The 23,098-nt window shown below is 41.7% G+C and overlaps 1 protein-coding gene across 3 annotated transcripts in view; it reads left to right on the forward strand.

Moving 5' to 3' along the window:
• Window positions 1-23,098, forward strand: part of LOC140728155 (islet cell autoantigen 1-like protein) — a 137,917-nt gene that overhangs the window by 23,188 nt on the left and 91,631 nt on the right. For all 3 annotated transcript variants that reach the window (XM_073046410.1, XM_073046412.1, XM_073046411.1), the window contains 2 exons: window positions 518-686; window positions 18,764-18,836. In XM_073046410.1, coding sequence (XP_072902511.1) covers window positions 518-686; window positions 18,764-18,836 — 242 coding nt within the window. The remainder of the gene's footprint in view (window positions 1-517; window positions 687-18,763; window positions 18,837-23,098) is intronic.

The raw sequence follows: 23,098 nt of genomic DNA on the forward strand, positions 1-23,098 counted from the left end.
TCTCTGTCAAATCCATTCTCCTGCCTTTTCCCTGTAACCCTTGAAACCCTTACTAATCAAGAACCTATCAATCTTGGCTTTAAATATACCTAATGATATGGCCTCCACAGCCATCTGCAGCAATGAATTCCACAGATTCATCACCCTCTGGCTAATAAATTCCTCTCCATCTCAGTTCGAAAGGATTTCCTGCAGATGGTGAGGAACCTAAATAGTTTTAAATTGAAATCCCTGAATTAATCTGTTTGGGGAACTGTATCAAATAGATAAGTGACAGCTGATTTTTCCAGACACTGGTTGGAAGACTGCAGCTGGACAAGTGTCCAGCAAGTATAATACATATATAAATGCAGAGATAGAGTGATAATTTAGATAGTGATGACTTCAGAGTTAGTTTGTTGTGCAGCTGTCCAGAGAGTGTGAAAATGAAGTAGGGCGCAGAGGGATATCTTGGGGCCAACATGTGTTTTTACTTAGTTTGTCATTTAGTGAGGACTTTGGCTGTTATTTTCACCAGGCATTCCGGGGAGATGTTTAACCGGTATGTTCTCGAGAATGACAAGTCGGTGGTGAGTCAGATGCAGAAGAAGTACTGGAAGACAAAGCAGGCGCTCATCAAAGCAACGGGAAAGAAAGAAGATGAGCATCTGGTAGCTTCGGACGCAGATTTAGATGCGAAGCTAGAGGTAGGTGTCCAAACCTGACCACCCTCATCCTTGGATCTGAGTAAAATGTAATTGCATGATGTGTAATTTCCATGATGTGAATGGTGTGGATATTCTTAAGAACACTACGGTGAACAAAAATTAATTTCATGTTTATCACTAGTAGGAAAAATGTCGTGATAAAGGATGCAAACACAATGTATTGCATTTTAGTATTTTGTAAAGATTTAATGGTACCATTATGTTCACAAAGTCTAGAGACAATACTGATCTGATTGTGTTATATCAGCAATGACCATAGACTGTGAAAGACACAGTAAATGCTGCTCTGTACTGAAGGAAAAGAAGCTGCTGGAGGTGTCCATAAGATCATAAATCATAGGAGCATAATTAGGCCATTCGGTCCATCGAGTTTGCTCTGCCATCCATCATGGCTGATTTATTATCCCTCTCAACCCTATTCTCCTGCCTCCTTCCTGTAACGGAGTAAGGCATTAATTTAGATTTGCAGTGTTGTACAGCAAAGAAACAGCCCCTTTGGTCTACAAACTGACCATGATGCTCATCTAAGCTACAGCAGATCCATTTGCCTGCATTAGGCTCATATCTCTGTTTTGAGCAGCAGCCAGTTGGAGATCTGAAGTGTGAGAAGACATAGCTCACTCAGATTTGCAGAATGAATACATAAGGCATCGACTTGCAGCAGTTTGGTGTTCTGAGCAGCGGCCAATCAGCAATTGGGATTGATTTGCAAGAACAAATTAAAATAAGGCAGAGGCAAGCAGAATGGACAGTGAGGATTTTGAGGCGCTAGCTCTTCTAGACTTCAGTGAGGAGAGGCTTCAGTCAGAGAAAGTGAAAAGCTTTTTTTCATGCAGTTTATTTCTTGTTCTTCCTTTTTTATATTTGTACAGTTAGAACAGTAGGGATGCCAGGCATGATAGTTGAATGCTCCTCTTGCGGGATGTGGGAAAGCAGAGAGACCTCCAGTGTCCCTTGATGACTATACTTGCGAGAAGTGCATCCAGCTGCAGCTTCTAACATTCTGTGTTAAGGAGTTGGAGCAAGAATTGGATGAACCCTGGATCATTTGGGAGGCTAAGTGGGTGATAGATAGGACATACAGAGAGGTAGTTCCACCCAAGGTACAGGACACAAGAAAATGGGTGACAGTCATGAAGGAGAAAGGAGTTAAACAACCAATGCAGAGTACCCTTGTGGCCATCCCCCTCAACAACAGATAGACCACTTTGGATACTGTTGTGGGGAGGGGGTGTCCTATCTGACGAAAGTCATGGTGCTCCTGTGTGTGACTCTGTGACTCAGAGGAAAGGGGGAGAAGAGGTGAGCTGTGGGGATAGGGGATTCATTTGTTTGAGGAACGGAAAGTAGGTTCTGTGGACAAGAACGGGATTCCCAGATGATATTTTGCTTCCCAGGTGCCAGGGTCCAGGACATCTCAGACAGAGTCCTCAGCATTCTTAATTGGGAGGGTGAGCAGCCAGAGGTTGTGGTCCATGCAGGTACCAATGATATAGGTAGACAGAGTGACAAGGTTCTGCAAAGTGAGTTCAGGGAGTTAGGTGCCAAATTAAAGGACCAGGACCTCCAGGGTTGTCACCTCAAGATTGCTACCCACGCCATGTGCTTGTGAGGCCAGACATAGGAAGATTGTACAATTTAACACGTGGCCATGGAGTTGGTCTTTACAGTATTTTTATTCAGAAGAAAAAACAAGATTTACAGAGTGCAACACATAGATACATCTCAACATAAATTGTGTACATTCATATATTGTAATAAAATTGATCAAAATGTTATAGTATATCACATAAAGGTATACCACTCTGTAATCAAAAATTTAAATATAGGTCATACATCACAAAAGAAATTTTTTATATTAAAAAAAGTCAACCCCTTACCAACTACCAAAGAAAAAAGCTGATGGATGATAATGGATAATTAGAAAAAAACATATTCGCTTAAGAAGAGAAGATAGAAATATACATAAAAGTCTGTGCACTGTTAAACTTTATAAATTGGAAAAGTAATTTAGGAAAGGTCCCCAGATATCATAAAAAGATTGTTTTGAATTTAAGACTGAGCAGCTGATCTTCACTAAATTTAAATAAGACATAATATCACACAGCCATTGAAGATGTGTAGGAGGGGTAGACTCCTTCCATTTAAGCCAGATTGCTGTCCTTGCTAAAAGAGAGGTAAAAACTAAAACCTGTAGGTTAGGAGTATTTAAAGTTATATCTTCATTTGCAATAATACCAAACAAGGCAGTAAGGGGATGTAGGTCAAATTGGACCCTAAAAAGTTGTGAGAAGGTAAGGAATACTTCCCGCCAAAACTTTTCAATTTTAGGGCAAAACCAAAACATATGAATTAAAGAGGCATCAGCAGAGTTGCATTTATTAAAGTGGAGAAACGTTCGGATAAAAACTGGAGTTGGTATAGGAGGCAGGGCTTGAAATTTTTGGATCATTGGACTCCACCAAGGAATATGGGGCCTGTGCTGAAGAGACCTCAAACAAAGATAGGAATCAAAAGGTTGAACATGGTGCAACTAATATTCTGAGCTGCATATATTTCAATGCAAGAAGAATCATAGGAAAGGCAGATGAGTTCAGGGCATGGATCAACACCTGAAATTACAATATTGTAGCCATTAGTGAGACTTGATTGCAGGAGGGGCAGGACTGGCAACTCAATATTCTGAGTTTCATTGTTTTAGATGCAACAGAGTGAGAGGGATTAAAAGAGGAGGGGGTGGCGGTACTAATCAATCAGTGAAATTGTCATGGCAGCGCTCACGACAGATTGCGGAATTTGTCTGGTGAGGTATTACAGGTGGAACAGAGGAATAGGAAAGGTATGACCACATTAATGGTGCTATACTACAGATTACCCAACAGTCTGCGGAATTTAAAGGAATAAATTTGTAGAGAGTGTTGCAAGAAAAATAAGATTGATATTGTAGGTGAATCTTAACTTTCCACAGCTTGACTGGGATTCCCATACTGTAAAAGAACTAGATAGGAAAGACTTTGTAAAATGTGTTCAGGAAAGTTTCCTTAATCAGTACATAGAAATCTCAATGAGGGAATGTACAATACCTGATATACTATGGGGGAATGATACAGGGCAGGTGGCAGAAGTTTGTGTGGGGGAACACTTTACATCTAGTGATCATAATATTATTAGTTTCAAAGTAAATATGGAAAAAAAAGGTCTGGTCCTTGGGTTTTGATTCTAAATTGATAAAAGTCCAAGTCTGACGGTATCAGAAAGGTTATGGCAAGTGTGGATTGACAAAGGTGTATTTGGTAAGTGGAAGGCCTTCAAAAGTAAAATTTTGAGATTACAAGGCTTATATGTGCCTGTCAGAATACAATGTAAATGTAGCAGTGTTATAGGAATCACCTGTTGTAATAAGTAAGGCACAGAAAATCTATATTTACCAATAAGTAACTTGTATTGTCTCAACTAAAAGGCACATGGATTCACAAATTAGCTACCTGTATGCACCCCACTAGAAGCCCTGACCCTCCTTGAACTGTCAATGAAGAGAAACGGTATTACCTGGGAAAGGAGTCTACACTGGCCAGGTGTTCCTCAAGGTCCTGATCCCCACGTGTCTGTGAGGTCCTCCTTGTCGGCGATGGTTGATCTCTAGTTGCTGGAGAGTTATCGCCCCTGTGTATTTGGAGCTCCTGACTCTTGACCACAGTTATAGTATTAATTTACTCCACTTTCAGTTCTCCCTGTTTCATTTCCTCTGACCTTCCTTGTCCCTTGATAGCGTGGCAGGGAGGCTCTCGGGGTGGGTCCTCTGCCCTCATTTCTCCAGGCAGTTGTCTGACTTTTAATAAACATCACCTTCCCATTTGAGGGCTTAGTTGGTCTTTGTATCTCCTTTTCCCAAGCTCTACTCATTTTCCTCAGTATGTGTAGGGTCAGAAGGATCCAACATTCCCAGTGACTTTTTAGATTCATCGCTGCAGTGAGATACCAGTGTCCTCAACTGCCTACTTGAGGTGTCTGGTCCTAAATGGTCCTGATCTGATGCTGTTCCATAAACCCCTTGGAGCATCATCCATAAATGGGATGCAAATGCAGTGGGATGTTCCCCTCTCCTCTGGTAACATTTGGCTAGTGCATCTGCACAGTCTGTCCCCTCTGTTAACACCTATGACAGTCAATACTGTGTTCTTTAATTCCTCACTTGTTCCCCTACCATGTCATTGTATATCTGGCAAAGCTGAGTGTATATTTGGATGAAAACACATTATATTTAATTTCCTTTCCTTGGAGTCATCTAGGTCATGTATTACTCTCTGATGACTAGTTGCTTGGAAAAGCTCACGAGGATAGTCTCCGAGCACATATGTCCCAATATCCTTGGAAATATCTCTAAGCTGCTGTACCCTGAGTGGTGTGGTGTATGTTATATTCTGATTTTGATTTCCTCCCCCTGGTTCCACCCTCTCTGATAAGTAACTAGGTAGCACCGGCTCCTGTGGTAGGGTGTCGGTGGGAGTTCCTCAGGAAATGGTGCTCTGTAATTATCGTATCCATATCTAGTAGCTTCATCTACTAAATCATGCCAATCAATATCTCCATATTCACCTTCCTCCCCTTTTTCAGATCCAAAAGCACATATTATTCCTTGCTGTGCAGCAACTTGGTCCTGTAGCTTTTGAATCTGTTTTAAACACTTTGCATGATCCCAGTGTTACTCTTTCTTTGCTGATTTCTGAATCACATTCACAGCTGTCTTTAAATCGCTGCACTGTTTCCTTAATCCTTCCACTTCATCCTTCACTACTTTGGCTGCTTCCTCTTATTTACTTCTTTAGTAATTTATCAGACTTCAACTGGAACTGGTTCATATGAATCAAATCCATACCTCTCTGACCCTGTAAATCAGTAACCCTTTCTCTAAAGGTCTCTATCTCCTTTTGGAGCCATTTGTGTTCTCCTAACCTCTCTCACTCACCTTTTGCTTTATGCCAACATTTGTTTTCCGTATCTAATGAATGCCATTCTGCCTTGGCATTCTGTCGTAATTCTATCAAATCCTCAATTAAATAGACAACTGCTACTGGATTTTGTAATTGTTTAAACTTCCTGCCCAATAGCTTCCCTTGGGCGATTTTCCAAAGGGTTTCCCCTAGCAGTTTTCCCTTCACAGCCAGAGTGACCGACTAACTCCTCATATTGCGCCCACTTCCCCAACACGTATTTCTGGAGCTATGCCCTCCAATTAAAACAATACAAGTCCTTCGGATGTGCAGTATTTCCTGAACTCTTCATCAGAATCAGGTTTATTATCACCAGTATGTGTTATGAAATTTGTTAACTTAACATTGTTAACATCCTGGGTCAGTAACCGTTAACTACACAGCCCCAGATCTCTCTCTACCTTACCCACGTAGTCTGACTCGAGTCTCCTGCTGAATGAAGAGATTTACCCTTGATCCCCCAACAGGGACGCCAATTCTGTTATGGGAGTCACCCTTTGTAATAACTGAGGCACAGAGAATCTGCATTTACCAATAAGTAACTTTTATTTCTCAACTAAAAAGCACATGGGTTCACAAATTAACTACCTGTGTACACCCCACTAGAATCCCTGACCCACCATGAACAGTCAATGAAGAGAAAAGGCAGTACCTGGGAAAGGAGTCTACACTGGCCAGGTGTTCCTCGTGGTTCTCATCGCCACGTGTCCATGAGGCCCTCCTTATTGGTGATGGTTGGTCTTTAGTTGCTGGAGAGATATTGCCCCTGTGTATTTGGAGCTCCTGATTTTTATATTGTTCCTCATCAGTTGAAGTGGTGAATCTCCATCCCATTGTCTCAAGGTCACCTGACCTACCTGGGCCACCTTGTTACTGGTTCTAGTCCAGAGCTACAAACAACATTGTTTCATGGGTCTAGCCACCCCAGCCTTGTGTTATTGTGTCTTTCAACTCTGACTGGTCCAAACCAGTTAAATGAGGCAACCCAGCATAGTTTTACTGAGATTACAGATAGCTTCTTTGATAGGTCGGTCATTTTACATAATAAGTAGCTACTCATCTGAGAATGGTCTCAGGTTTACCAGACCATTACCTGAAGCTCCTTGTGTCCACATTCAATTGCTCTCATTAGATTACCCAGAGCAAGAATCAGTTCAGAGTCCACAAAATGGGGGCAGGGGGAACAAAGACAATCGGTTTGTCTGCTTCCCCTGTCCTTGATTCATGAAATCCACAAATTGTAGACTATTTTTTTGTATGGCCAACAACAGGTTTAGGGAACCTTGGCTTTCAAGAGATATTGAGGTGCTGGTAAAGAAATAAAGGTGTATAGCAGGTAGGAACAAATGAATTACTTATGGAGCGTAAGAAATGCAGGGTCTGCTGGCACAGTGGGGGCATAGATGTTTACAGGGGTGACAAATTGGTTGTCTTGCATCTTGAGTCACAGGGACATAAGTAGACCGAGTACTTATGTACGACTGGTAGGCTTTGAAGCTTTTTGACGATGGTGTTTTTGATCATGAAGCCCACCCCTGAGAGTCTGTTCTCGTTGCTGCTTCTGCCTGAACAGAAGAGAGTGTAGCTTGCACTATGCTCTATCAAAGATCCTTGATCTGCAAAACATACTTCGCTTATAGCAGTGACGTCAATGTCCAGCCAAGCTAGTTATCATGCCACAAGTGCTAAGCGTCTTTGGGGTCGGTCACCTTCTGTAGAGTCCTGCAATGAGTGTACGTTCCAGCATGCAATTTTGAGATGTGTTGACTTCTTTGTTTTATTTTTCCATTTTCTTACCACTTGAGTGAGATGCCTGTTGGCCGTGGTGAACCAACCAGGCAGTGGTGAGGCAAGCTTTTTTTGGACCACCTTTTCTAGGGCCATCTCCATTTGGAGCAAGTGGTGCTATCCCTGAAGAGGCTGCTTGGTCACTCAGAGGGCTGCCGAATGCTGCTGTTGCCTCAGGTCAGCAGTCAGGCCACCCATGCAGAGTCTGAGCCGCCCACATGCAGAGTTGAGACTGCAACTTCCAGCGTCATCTACCATCCTGTCGTTTCACGCCATCTCCATCACTGTAGGACTTTTCTTTCCACCTGCATTGCTTAGGTTTATAGTGAAGATCGATGCACACAGACCGATTCCACTCTTTAGGTTGAGGGATGTTCTACAATGGCACAGTGAGCTGCAACGACTGCGGTGACCGCAAGGCTGTAGATTGAGTATTGGGAGTTCTCCCAATATTGAGTATTCTAGACAGGTGAGGTAACGAAGGATTGCTAATTTTGTTCCACTGTTTAAGAAAGGCTCTAAAAATAAACCAGAAATTATAGGCCAGTGAGCTTGACATCAATAGTCGGAGAGTTATTGCAAAGTATTTGGATAGACAGGGACTGATTAGTCTGAGTCAACATGACTTTATGCATGGTAAGTCATTTCTAACCAATTTGAGGAAGTTATGAGGAAAGTTGATGAAGGCAAGGCAGTGGATGTTGTCTACATGGACTTTAGCAAGGTATTTGACAAGGTCCTGCATGGGAGGTTGGTCAAGAAGGTTCATCCGCTTGATGTTCATGATGAGGTACGTAGTATATTGGATTAGACACTGGCTTTGCAGGAAAAGCCAGTGAGTGCTAGTAGATGGTTGCCTCTCTGACTGGAGGCCTGTAACTAGTGGAGTGCTGCAGGGATCGGTGCTCGGTCCATTGTTCTTTGTCATCTATATCAATGATCTGGATGATAATGTGGTTAACTGGATAACAAATTTACGATGACACCAAGATGGGGGTGTAGTGGATAGGGAGCAAAACAGTCAGAGCTTGCAGCGGGATCTGGATGAGCTAGAAAAACATGCTGAAAAGTAGCAAATGGAATTTAATGCAGAAAAGTGCAAGGTGTTGCACTTCGGTAGGGCCAACCAGGGTAGGTCTTGTACAGTGAATGGTATAGCACTTAGGAGTGCTGTAGAACAAAGGGATTTTGTAATACACGTCCATAATTCATTGCAAGTGGTATACAGGTATATAGTTTCATAAAGAGAGCTTTTGGCACATTTGCCTTCATAAAACAAAGTATTGAGTACAGAAGATGGGATGTTATGTTAAATTGCATAACACATTGGAGAGGCCAAGTTTGGAGTATTGTTTTGGTCACTTAACTACAGGAAAGATGTAAATAGGTTGCAAGAGTACTGAGAATGTTTTTAAGGATGTTGCTGGGACTGGAGGACCTGAGTTGTAAGGAAAGATTGAATATGTTAGGACTTTATTCCTTGGAATGTAGAAGATTGAGGGGAGATAGAGGTATACAAAATTATGAGAGGTACAGATAGAGTAAATGCAAGTAGGCTTTTTCCACTGAGGTTGGGTGGGATTACAACTAGAGGCCTTTGATTAAGGGTGAAAGATGAAAAGTGTAAGGGGAACATGAGTGGAAACTTTTTCACTTGGGGTCAATGCAGAGCAAGCTGTCAGCACAACTGATACATACAAGCTCAATTTCAAAGTTTCAGAGAAATTTGGATAGATACATGGATGTTAAGGGTATGTAGGGCTATGGTTTCAGTGCAGGTTGATGGGAATAGGCCATTTAGATGGTTTGGCATGGACTAGATGGACCAAAGGGCCTGCTTCTGTGCTGTACTTTTCGATGACTCTATGACTGTGTCTCTAAACCTCTCTGTGTATGTCCCTTGGCCTTTTTAAGTATTTCAATTGTAGCTGCCTCTAGCACATGCCCCGGCAGCTCATTTCAAGGTCCATGTAGACTATGTCTACTACCCTGTCCTCGTTAATCCTGCATGTCATCTCTTCAAAGAATTCCCACACACAAAACCATGCTGATTATCCCTAATCCTGACCCGGATCTGGGCCATACCTTCCAAATATCCGGACCTGACTTGCACTACCTTACTTTCCCTTTTCTATTTTCTAATTATGATTTATAATTTAAATTTTTAAAATTATATTTACTTTGCTTTGTACTCCAGGGAGCACGAAGCACAGAATCAAGTATTGCTGTGATGATTGTATGCATCAATTTTTTGGTGACAGTAAAGTAAAAGTATAATCAGTACTTGCTTTCCAAATGCAGATAGATCCTGTCTCTTAGTCCCCTGTAGTAACTTTCCCATCTCTAATTATCTGTACTGGGCCCAGCATGTATGTGCCATTAGAAAGAAAGCATGGCAGCACCTCTACTTTCTTAGAAGTTTGTGAAGATTTGACATGTCACCTATAACTTTGACAAATTTTTATAGGTGTGTAGTGGAGAGTATATTGGCTAGTTGCATCGGGGCCAGCTGTGGAAAGTGCCCTTGTATGGAGAACCCTACAAAAGGTAGTGGAATGGCCTAGTTTATCCCCACCATTGAGCTCATCTAGACAGAGCACTGTTGCTCACTGGCCTCACTGGCCCGTAGTTCCCTGACTTGTCCTTGTGGCCCTTCTTAAATAAAAGCACAATATTAACTGTGTTCCAGTTTTTAGTACCTGACCCATAGTTAACAAAGCTATAGATGTCTTTTAATTTTTTGCTTTGGCTTGGAATACCTTTCGTAAACAAATCAAAATCTGTCTGTAAGGGTCTTACATGGAGTTCCAGCTGATGGGATGTTTTTCAATCTCTTTATCCACTTCATGAGCAGAATTCAATTGCAAGAAAAATAATAACTTGCATTTCTGTTGGACTTTGCAATCTTCTGAGCTTTAGTGAGGATGCTGTCTTGCAGGCTTCCATAGATAACAATGTGATAATGTGTTTTCTGTGGGCACAAGCCAGATTGAGTTAACATTGCACGAAATATGGTTGAGCAGTTAATAAAGAACAAACTTAATTTTCAAACTCTTGGACTGTTTTAATGCTTATAGCCTTGAAAGAGGCTGAGTGACTTAAATAATACAGAATATGCCATTTGACCTAACTCATTGATGCCTGCTAAGGGTCTTTCCGGTTCTTATTGCATTTGCCTGCATTTGGTCCATATCTCTCCAAAAACTTTCCTGTCTATGAGCCTGTCTAAATGTAATTGTGCCTGTCTCTACCATTTCATCCGGCAGCTCATTCCATACACCCAACACCGTTTATGTTAAAACTTTTCCTTCATAGATCCCTCTTGAGTCTGTCCCCTCACAATTCTTAGAAAAAAGTGTCATAGGATCAGAAAATGTAGAATCCTTGTGGATAGAGTTTAGGAACTGCAAAGGTAAAAATACTCTGATCGGAGTTGTATACAGGCCTCCGAACAGTAGCCATGATGTGGATATAAATTACAACAGGAGCATGTCAAAAGGGCAATGTTACGATAGTCAAAGGGGATTTCAATATGTGGGTAGATTGGGAAAATCAGGTTGGTGCTGGATCCCAAGTGTGAGAATTTGCAGAATGCCCACAAGATGACTTTTTAGAGTAGCTTATGGTTGAGTCCACCAGGCGATCAGCTGTTCTAGATTGGGTGTTGTTCAAATTCAATGGTTCTATTTATTATCAGAGAATGTAGACAGTAGATAACCTGAAATGCTAGTCTTTGCAGACATCCACAAGAAACAGAACCCCAAAAGAATGAATGACAGAAAAATGTTAGAACCCCAAAGCCCCCCTCCCTCCTCCCTTGAGCAAGCAGCAGCAAAGCACCAACCTCCCCCTCTCCCACCCATTTCAGCAAAGAAGCACCAGCACCCCCACCAACCGAGAAATGGCAAAGCATCCAAAGATACCATGAACAGCAGTCAACAAAAACTATCTTTTACCTGACAGTTCAACATGCCAGAGGCTCTCTCTCTCTCACTAGCAAGGGTCAGAGAGATGTTACCCATTTCACAGCAAAAAGGGAAACTAATAGTCACTGCTAGGATTGTACAGTCTGCCGTGTTGTTTTTTATTCCAAGATTCTCCAACTTGAAAATCGACAGCAAACTTTCCCCAATATTGAGGGAGAGGGAAAAGGTGGGGTGGGGGGAAAAGCAATTGTTGGACTACAGAGACCTTTGTCCAAACATCCGCTGCAGCAAAATTCTAATGTTCCTCCTCCCACAACGCCTCAGTTGGTAACACCGGCCTGGAATCTGTCATGCACAGGGCCACGCAGGGTTGCACCTTGGAGGTGCTATCTTCCAAGCAAAGCCTGGAGAAGGTCAGCAAAAGGCTGGCTGGTGAGCTTCAGGAGTGGGAACTCATCTGCCATAAAAAAAAACCCCACAGTTTGAGTTCCATTGCACTCAGGGACCTCGATAGAACCCCAGACACCTTGAAAAGAAAAAAAAGGTTCATTAAAGAGAGGAATTTAAGCTGTTTCCACAGATGAGCTCGAAGAGGCAGCCACTTGGTGCCATCTTAACTCCACTTAACTACCTGCTTATTGAAACTTTCTGCACCCTCACTAGCTTAATTACATCCTTCCTATAGTATTGCAGTGTTACGAAAACCCCGTAACCAGGTAACTTACCAGCAAAGATAGATGGGTCAGCTGAGTCGGATGCTACTATTTTCAAACGTTTTATTCAAAAAGGGGCACAAACGTATGGTTAATACAAAACATTCAGATCATATACATCGTCAAAACTCAATCTAAAACACCGGTGTAATAATAATCATTCAAAACACAAGCTCGATCGTCGTCTAGGGGTAATGTAGATTTTATATCGTTCGCTGGATATCTAAAAGTCTTTTAGATCACGGCAGTTTCACTTAGTTGCCGGCGGAAGTGTCGCGTTGGTGCACTTTTGTTAGAAAGACAGAGAACATGAAGCATTTACCCGACAGGTTTTCCAACCTGTAGGAGGTAGTCGGAAGTCTCGTCTGGGGGAATGGACTCTCATCTGTGGCTTCCCCTGTAGCTAGGCCGTCTTCCGTGGTGAAGTCGCCAATCCCAGGCAAGGGAAGGACGCACACGAACCCCACCACCGGCTGTAGCTATTAAAACGCTGTCGCAGGATTTCTAGCGTTTCTCCTTCGTGTGTTTCCTTGGTGCATCTGGGTGCGTCTGAGGGTCCTCCCCTCAGACACTCCTTTATACTTCTTCACGGGATCGCAGGTGTCAATCAAGTTGCAGGTATTGCGATCTCTCTCTCAACCAGCCCACCCTGCCCGAGGGCCTTTCACGTGGTCTCCATGAGACAATAGTCAAAGTCACCTTTATTCTGCTTCTTGGGAGAACGTGGTCTTCCGCACGTCTCTCTCTCTTGGGTCAGTTGACCCCCCTTAACTAGAGTTCTTGCGATTTTCACAAAGGAGGGGGCCAACGGCATAACAGCAGCCAGAATGGCTCACAGTACACGGTGCAGTCCAAGTCCCCATCTCCTGTGGCTCCACACACACACACGACCCCAATGATCCTTAAGGGGACCCATTCTCTCCCTTGTTATCCTTCTCTTAATATACTAATAAAGTCTCTTAGGATTTTTGAGCATCACAGAAAACACCGGAGAAACACAGTGGATCAAGCAGCATCTTTGGAAGGAAATGGGCATTCTGAGTTTTAGGTTGAGTCTTTCATCTGGGCTGAGATTAAGTGTTTCTTAGGATTCTCCTTTATCTTCCAAAGATATCTTGTTCCTTGTTTTTTGCCATCCTGATTTCCTTCATCCCTTATACTCCCCAAGGGATTCTCTTGATCCCAGCTGCCTATACCTGATATTTTTCCTGACCAGAGCTTCAGTAAGCCTAGTTAGCCTTGCAGGACTGACATTAAGAAAATGGGAAAAGAAGTGGCAGATTGAATACAATGTAGGAATGTGTATGGTCATGTACTTTGATAGGAGAAATGACAGCATAGTGTATTCTCCAAACATGGAGAACAGTTCAGAAATCAGAGGTACAAAGGAAGTTGGGAGTACCTGTGCAGGATTCCCTGAAGGTTAACTTTGAGGTTGGCTCAGTGGTAAGGAATGCAAATACAATGTTAGCATTCATTTCGAGAGGGCTAGAATAGAAAAGCAAGAATATAATGCTGAGGGTTTATAAGGCTAGACCATACTTGGAGCATTGTGGGCAGTTTTGAAGAAAGGGATGTGCTGCCATTAGATAGGGTCTTTGGAATCCATTACCACAGAAGGTGTGGAGGTCAAATCACTTTTTTCACAGGTTTTGAATGCTTCTTTTTGTCTTTGTGCCTTTTGACTAGTCGAGTTTATTGTCATGTCCATAATTACAGTGAGGTACAATGAAAAACTTGCTGGTAGCAATATCTTAGTCATGTAGCTACAAGCAAAGAACAGAATATAAATGTATGTAATACTCTAAGATACAATTTTAAAAACCTGTGCAAAAATTAGACCTCAATGCAAAATAAACAAAGAAACGTTTGAAGGCAAGTCCATGGTGGTGCAGATAATATGAAAGGTAATAGGAAACTGGGTAATAACTACTCCCAGTTGTTATGCTGAGCACTGAGTATGTTTGGAAGTTCGGTTGGTGAAGGCTTTGCTTGACTGTAACTTCTCCACTTAGTGAAACAGCCTGACCAGCATCTGTGTTTAGTGACCACTTGGAGAGCTCACAGGAGGACAACTACTGGCTGTGGGGCCCATATTTTGGCAAAATTCAATTCTTTCCCAATAGGAGGGGAGAAGATCGGAGGAAGGAAAATAAACCTGCGGAAGCAGTGGCAACGTTAGCGGAGGGTTTTCTATTTAGGAACTGAGGCAAGGGTCAGCTGAAGTTCCAGTGGAAATGTTTGAATTTAGCTTGTTCCATCTCTATTAAAGGAGTGCAGCACACTGCACTGCCATTCTATTGCCTAACATCTCACAGTCAGCATGTTTATTTGTTGTATCAGCAAGCGAGAAGTGTTCAGTTTTTTTTCATTACTCTGTGTGACATTTATGACAGTCCTTTAACAGCTGCTTCCTCTGTTTACAATTTTCATGTAATATTTAGCTCTGAGCATGCATTGCACTACGGATGAGGTAGTTTCTAATGTAATTACCCTGCAGTTAGCTATGAAAGAGTGGAAAACACAGAAAAAATAATCTCTGTGTTGTCACGGACAATGGAGAACCTTAAATTCTCCTCAGATTGCTTTGTGTGCAACATGATTGGGTAAAATTGAAAGGTTACCTGCAGTCAAAGCCTTATTTTATTCGAAGTGCAACATTGCTACAGGTGGTTTTGCATTAAAGTAGAGCAGAGTCAGTGCAGTATAAATTGAAAGTCGAAGCCATCTTTACTTCCTGTTGAAGGATCTCATCCCAAAACAACAACTCTTTATTCCATTGGTGCTGCTTGACCTGCTAAGTTCCTTCAGCATTTTATGTGTGTTACACTTTACAGTGAGTTTCTTTCATTTTTAGCAAACTCTAGATTTATGTTGTAGTGCATCTCATTGTGTCTGCAGGTAAATATAAATTTATTATGCAAAAATTGCAACCCCAGTATTTCCATCTTTCTGTGTTAGGCAGAATAAGCTGTAGCCTGAACGTCCTACTCCTCCTGTGGGATACTGTGTTATCCAGTAGCAGTTTCCTGTCGCTGTATGTATGTTAGCAATACGTAGAGTAAACAATGGATTTATCATCTGGCTTCTACTGGCATAGATCTTAAGCACAGTCATTTGTAGGTACTTTATTAATGTCTCTTGCTCTCCAGTGTACAAATAAAATCACACTGAGCTTTGATTTCACTGTCAGAAATAATGCAGTGGCGTTTCCATTAGAGATGTATATGCTTTATGGGATTACCTCTCCTTTGAGATTTGCTTCCTCTATGGGAAGAATAGGAATGTGCCGGAGGGCTGGCCCTTTGTCAGTGGAAAGGAGCTCCTGACTGACCAGATTACCATTAGATTGTACCGACTTTACAGATTCAACATTCCACTGCCTAGGCAGCACCACATCTAAGTATGTGGGTGGTCAGACCACATTGATTTTGGACCCAGGAGTCATAAAGAGATTTCTGATGTGCAGTCTTGGCTGTCATTTCAGTTCTGAGACAGCATTAAAAATATAATCCCAGTCAAAAATAAGCCCTAAGTATTTTGGGTGTCTGGTATGTTTTGTGTTAAACTTGTGCCATATTCCTGTATTGTACATGTTATGTTATCTTTGTGCCTCCTTTTATTCTGAATCACAAAGGGTGAATGAACATGCAAAGGGATAGCAATAGGCCACTTGGCCCTTCAAGCTTGCTCTGCCATTGCACAGAATTACAGCTGATCTCACTGTAACATTCCCAAAGCTATGTTAATGTTTGATCATCAAGAGTTTGTATATTCATCGTGCCCTTTGAGGATAAGAATTCCAAAGACTCATGTCTTTCAGAGAGAATAAAAATGAATTCTCAACCCAGTTTAAATAATTTTTTTTTAGCAGTAACTCCTGGTCTAGATTCTCCCACAAACAACTATTCTCTCCACGTCCAACCTGTAAGCTTCATTTGGCTTGATGTTAATTTGACAAGGGCTTGCATATGTTGTTGTTTTTTAAGGCAATCTGCAAGAATATCCTGGAGAAACTCAGCAAATCAGGCAGCATCTGTGGAAGCAAAGAGGTAGTTATCATTTCAGGTCAAAACTGCAATGTCTGAGTTTCTCCAACAGTTTGTTTTTTGCTCCTGTAGTCCCCTGTTTGCAGGGACATCTTGATGTACCAGTTAACATCAGTGAATCAGCACCAATGTGTTTGCTTTCTTAGGAGGTTAAGGAAGGTTGGCTTGTTGTCAGAAACTTTAAAAAGAGCTACAGAGAGTAGTGGATTCACTCCAACACATCATGGGCACATCCATCCCACCTTTGGTGGTATCTACAGGAGGTGCTTCCTAAGAAGGCAATGTCAATTGTCAAAGAACCCCACCACCTGAGCCACTTTTGGGCAGGAGGTACAGAAGCCTGAAGTCCCACACCACACCAACAAATTCAAGAAAATGCTATTTCCTCAAGCATTTAGATCTTGAAACAACTGGGAAAACCCTAATCATTACAATTTAGCAACTGGTCATGAAAAATCCTTAGTAAGTAGGATTAAGGTGAATTCCAAGGGATTCTGTACATACATCAAAAGCAAGTAGATAACTAGGGAGAGGGTGGGATCACTCAAGGATGAAGGGAGGAACATTTGCTTGGATGCAGAGAATGTGAGTGAGGTATTAATGAGTACTTTGCTTCAGTATTTACCAAGGAAAAGGATATGGGGGGGATCGCCAGGAGATCAGTGCTGAGTGTATAAATACATTAGGGAGTTTAGAGGTCAAGGAGGAGGAAGTGTTTGACCTTCCAATGAGTATTAAAGTGGACAAGTCCCCAGGGCCTGATGGGATTTACCCCAGGTTATTGAAGGAGGCAAGGGATGAGATTGCTGGGGCCTTGACCAGTATCTTCATGTCCTTTCTAGCCATAGGCAAGGTCCCAGAGGACTGGCAAGTGGCTAATGTGTGTCTCTATTTAAGAAAGGAACTATAGACCAGTGAGTCTCACGTTATTTTTAGGAAAATTAGTGGAGAAAATTCTTAGGGGTAGGATATGAGCATTTGGAAATCCGTAGCCTAACTAGGGAGAACCAGCCAGCATGGCTTTGAGAGGGGCAGGTTGTGTGTTACCAACTTTGAGTTTTTTGACAAAGTGACGAGAGAGATTGATAAGGGTAGGGCAGTGGATGTTGTCTACATGGATTTTAATAAGACATTTGACAAAGCCCCTCATGGGATGCTAATCCAGAGGCTTTTATTAGTTGAGACATTGGATTCAAAAGTCAAGAGGTTATGTTGCAACTTCGTTAAACTCTGGTTAGGCCACATCTGGTGTATTGCATTTATTTCTAGTTGCCCCTCTACAGAAAGGATGTTGAGGCTTTGGAGAGGTTGCCCAGTTTAGAGGGCATGACCTCTCTTCATGAGAGGCTGGATAAACTTGGTTTGTTTTCTCTGGAGTGGCAGAGCCTGAGGGGAGATCTGATAGAGGTTTATAAGATTATGAGCGGTATACATAGAGTAGACAGGGAAAAGTTGTTTCCCAGGTAATACCAGAGGGCATGCATTGAACGTGAGAGGGAGTGGATTCAAGTGGAATATGAGGGGTAAGTATTTTACTCAGAGAGTAGTGAATGCCTGGAATGCGCTGCCTGGCATGGTGGTGGAGATAAATACATTGGAGAGGCTTTTAAGAGATGTTTGGATAGGGACATGGATGTAAGAAAGATGGGGGGATATGGACATTGTGTAGGTAGGAGGGTTTAGTGTTTGGGTGTTTTTGATTGCTTTTTAGTTGGTTCGGCACAACATTGTGGGCTGAATGGCCTGTTCCTGTGCTGTACTCTTCTATGATCTATGAGTATGACTACTTTGACCACTTAGGACTAAAATGAACTTTGAATTTTTGTTCAGCTCTGTTTTCGCGTAAAAAATCATGTATAATTTATATTTTTCTTGTGAATATTGTTTTCATGAGGCTGTGCACCTATGATGCTGCTGCAAGTTAAGTTTTTCATTGCACCTGTGCATGCATTTACTTATGATGATAAGGCCAACTTTGACTTTGAAGTTGAAGAGGTTCAAGAATGTATATGGACAGCTTCTGAAGTTTGAAGTACTGAGGTACTTTACACCCTTGTCCTAATGAGCAGCAAACAAATGATGATATAAATTTTGCAGCTTGTCACACTACCATCTGAAGCAAATATGCCATTCACATACTGAAAGATTTATAAATGTACACGAGTTTAACCAACATGTTTTAGTACTAAAGTAATTATTTAACGAACTAAAACATGTCTTCCAAACCACGTTTGGACTTCAATGTGCTGTTGCTAGATTTTTAAATAGTTCTGGAGGGAGAGTCCGGATGGCTTTATTGTTTGTGGAACTTAAGTGTTCAGTTGCAGAGGAAGCCAATGTCCTAAACAATTCCTACAAAAAGCTCTCCCTCTAGTCTCTGAGGGAGATCACCAATTAATGATTAACCATGTTGCAGGGCGGTCTTATTAAAATCTATATTGCTCTGTTAGGTTTACAGGGCTACTACAACTAGTTAACACAGAATTTTAGTAGAGAGTTTGGAATCTAAAGAGAGGTTGCTAACTATTGTTGTTCTGCTTGCCCTGCCCTATCCTTCTGGATCTCTCAATTCCAATGTTATTGTTTCAGATTTATCGTACAATACAGACATCCTGCATAGAGCTTCTGAAAGTGATTGAGAAATATCAGCAGAGACTCAGTTGTAAGTATGTGTATATTTCCTTTCTGTAGTGTTGACAACTGGTTGCATACATTGGTTAGCAGTGTAAAAACTGATTGCAACATGGTTAAAAGGTGGAGATGAATTTGCACCACTCAGTGTGAAATGAGTTTGGAAGGCTAGCATCACACTGATCCACGATGATAAGAGATGTGGGGTTTTGCTGTTTGTTCTGTTACACTGATTAGTCTCAACCAGGACAAGTTCAGCCCAGGTGCTCTTGAGAATGTATATGTTTTTTATGGTCTTTTGAACTTGCTCTGACAATCTGTAAAATCATGGCTGATGTGACTTTTGGTTTCAACACCATTTCCTGCTTAACCTGCATAAGTTTTGAATCATCATCACAAGAAATTCTGCAGATGCTGGAAATTGAGAACCACATACACAAAGTTCTGGAGGAACTCAGTAAATCAGGGAGCTTCTATTGTGAGGAACAAACAGTTAATGTTTCGGGCCAAGACCTTTCATCAAGACTACATCAGTTTTGAATCACCTTTAGTCCAGATATCTGTGTTATTCAAAAGCAGGAAAAGCTGCTAACACTTAGCAGGCAGCCTCTGTGGATAGAAAAACAGAATCGGCACTTCAGGTTGAGGATCGGTACCAGGTAACTCAGATCTATTTAATTCATTCTTAAATATGCAGCACCTGTGGTTCTTGGGGGTTGAGAATTCCAAAGATTCGCAACACTGAAAGAGAAGAAATTTCAGTTTAGACTCTCTCGCCAGGGGAATCTTCTTCACTGTCAAGTCTTCGCTGAGCTTTGTGTTTCAATGCTCTGACTGCTGTTCTAAACTCCAAAGAGTTTGGATTCATTCACTCAACCTTTCCTCTTGGGACAGTCCCCGTCATCCCAGTTATCTTTGCAAACCTGGGTTTCTTTAGCTTTGGGGCAGTTATATCCTGCTTTGAATGAAGAGGCTAAACTCTGCAGTCTATCATGGAGTGTTGTCAGCAGAGCCCTGTAAAATAGTAGCTGCATTCAATTCCTTTACAGTAAGGGCCAACATTCTATTTGCCTTCTTCATTACTTGCTGTGCCAGCATACTATCTTACTATTTCAAGTGTCTGAACACTAAAATAACTACCTTATTTTATTGTGTCACAGCAGTAAGACCTGCTATTCTTCCTTCTAAAGCAGATAACTGTAAATATCCTCTCATTACAATCTAACTATTGCATTTTTGGCTTATGTTTTTTGGCTACTCAACCACCTTGTTCATAACCTGTCTTAGATATTTGATTATTCATTATTCAGGGCAATGAATACAAGAGCAAGGTCTAGTTACCATACTACAATGCCCAGGAAATGACAGGGTTCTGTTCTTGAAACTGTTTGTGACCCAAACTGCTCTTAATTTGGAAATGAAGAATAACAGTGTGTGTGAGAGGGTCAGAGAAATGGCTCTGACAGGAGAATGGGTGGCCATGGGAATAGCAGCTGGCCTCATGGACTCAGTGAGCGAGTCTCCTTAGTGTTTCTGGCTCTGCTCGTCCTATTCCCTGATTGTTGAAGTGTGGGAGGGGAGTGAATACGTGAGGAAATGTCCCTCTCTATTCCCAGCCAGCACCCAAAGCAGGCAAGAAATCAATCCTGTTTTTCTCCCCAGTGCTTGATCGTATGTAGGGACTGTTCATAGGTTGGAGCACGTGCGCAGGTAGGATGTGGCAGCGCTGGAGAGAGTGCAGAGGAGTTACAGTTATGGGAAGAGACTGGGTCTGTTCTTCACGGAGCAGAGGAGGTGAAGAGGGGATGTGACTGTGGTACATAAAATTATGGGGAATATAGATTGGATAGACAGCGGGAAATTTCTCTTAATATCAGATTTAGATAAAATTTAGGGTAAGGTGTAAGAGATCTGGAGGGATCTGAGGGGGACCTTCTGTATCCAGAGAGTAGCAAGTCCCTAGAATACACTGCCTATGGGGGTGGTGGAAGCAGAACTCAGGAGATGTCCTGACGAGCACTTGAATTTGCTGGGAATTGAAGGCTATGCGCCAGCTGCTGGAAGATAGTGTTAATATAGAAGGGTGGCCATTGGTCAGTGTGACTGTGGTGACCAAATGGCCTGTTTCCATAATCCCATAATTTATGACTATGAGTTTTTATCTTTCTTGGAACACTTCCCCACGTACCCATGTAACATCAGGTAATTTGGATGAATTCTATCTTTTTTTCCTGTCGTTTAGTTTGAGAACAAATAAGCGAGCCTAGGGCATTTTACCAGTGATAGCTTGTCAACCTAAAAATGACCCATTTATCCCTGTATGTCTCACTCAACATGGCCACTAACCCATGCAGTAACATTTTTGTCACCTTAATAAATGCCTTTTGGAAATCAAAATATGTTATATTCACTTGCTTTCTTTATCCAGTGTGCACACAATAATGAAGTCTAATGGATTAGGTAAATAATGAATGCAGTTTTCCTTTGATCAATCACTCATTTTCTAAGTATATTGTTACCACTTGTTTGATAAAGGATTCCAGACTGATGTTAAGTTAATAGTCCTGTGGTTTTCTCTCTTTCATTTCTTGAATAGCAACATTAGCTCTATTGTTCACTGAACCTCTAGGATCCTACCAGAATCAGGGGAACTTCAGAAGAGCACAGCCAAGTATCCAGTATTTCTGCCACCTGCTCTACGAACCTAATAGCGTGAGCCGTCAGATCCAAAAGTTTGCCAACCTCTAGTCCAGTTAGTTTGCTAGTAATTTTACTGTATTTAGAGACACAGCATGGCAACAAGCCCTTCTTACCCTATAAGTCCATGCTGCCCAGTTACACCCATGTTACCAATTCACCTGCTAACTGGAATGTTTTTGGAATGTAGGAGGAATCTGAGGCACCCAGGGGAAACCCATGCAATCACAGGGAGAACATACAGATTTTTTTACAGGCAATGATGGGAATTGAACCTGGATTGCTGCCACTGTAATAGTGGTACACTAACTGCTACACTACTATACCATGCCTTAATTGTTTTGATTTTTCCCTTTTTTCTTTCCATTTATATACTGACCAATTTAAAATACTTTTGATATCTTCAGCTTTTGAAGATTAATACAAAATATCTAACTTTTCCTTATTTCCTCTATAGTTCTCCAGCTCAGCTTTTTAAAGCAGCAGGGTTCATATTTGCTACTCTGTTTTTCATGTGTTTGTAGGAGTTCTCAAAACTGTTTTTGTATTTGCTGCTAAGTTACTCTAATATTTATTTGATGCAGTTTTATCAAATTTTAGTCATTTTGTTTTTGCTAGTTTCTTAAAGTCTCCCAGTTGTCATACCTAAGCTAATCTCATCTTTCTTTGGCTAACTACAAATGCATCAGGCTAAGAATCAGGTTTACTATCACTAACATGTGTTGTCAAATTTGATGCTTTGTGGCAGCTGTACAGTGCAAGACATAAGAGATATGATAAGTTACAAGAAGAAATATGTATTTAGTGGCCACTTGATTAGATACCTCCTGTCCTAATAAAGTAGCCACTAAGGGTATGTTAGTGGTCTTCTTCTACTGTAGCCCATTCACTTCAAAGTTCGACATGTTGTACATTCAAAGATACTCTTCTGCACATCACTGTTGTACTGTGTGGTTATTTGAATTGCTGTTATCTTTCTGTCAGCTTGGACCAGTTTGGCCATTCTCCTCTGACCTCTCTCAATTGCAAAAATTTTTTGTCCGCAGAAATACTCATTGGAATTTTTTTGTTTTATGTACAATTCTCTGTAAACTCTAGAGCCTATTGTGTGTGAAAATCCCAGGAGTTCAGCAGTTTCTAGAAATATAGAAAACCTACAGCACAATACAGGTCCTTTGGCCCACAAAGGTGTGTCGAACGTGTCCTTACCTTAGAAGTTACCTAGGGTTACCCATAGCCCTCTATTTTTCTGAGCTCCATGTACCTGTCCAGGAGTCTTTTAAAAGATCCTATCGTATCCGCCTCCACCACCATCGCCGACAGCCCATTGCACGCATTCACCACTCTGCATAAAAAAACTTACCCCAACATCTCCTCTGTACCTACTTCCAAGCACCTTAAAACTGTGCCCTGACGAAGGGTCTTGGCCCGAAACGTCGACAGTGCTTTTCCTTATAGATGCTGCCTGGCCTGCTGTGTTCCACCAACATTTTGTGTGTGTTGTTTGAACTGTGCCCACTCATTTCTTATATACTTAAACCACACCGTCTGACACCAACAATCATTCCATAGTCAAAGTCACTTAGATCACATTTC

This window comes from Hemitrygon akajei, chromosome 5 (assembly GCF_048418815.1).
Source record: "Hemitrygon akajei chromosome 5, sHemAka1.3, whole genome shotgun sequence".
Classification (NCBI taxonomy): Eukaryota; Metazoa; Chordata; class Chondrichthyes; order Myliobatiformes; family Dasyatidae; genus Hemitrygon; species Hemitrygon akajei.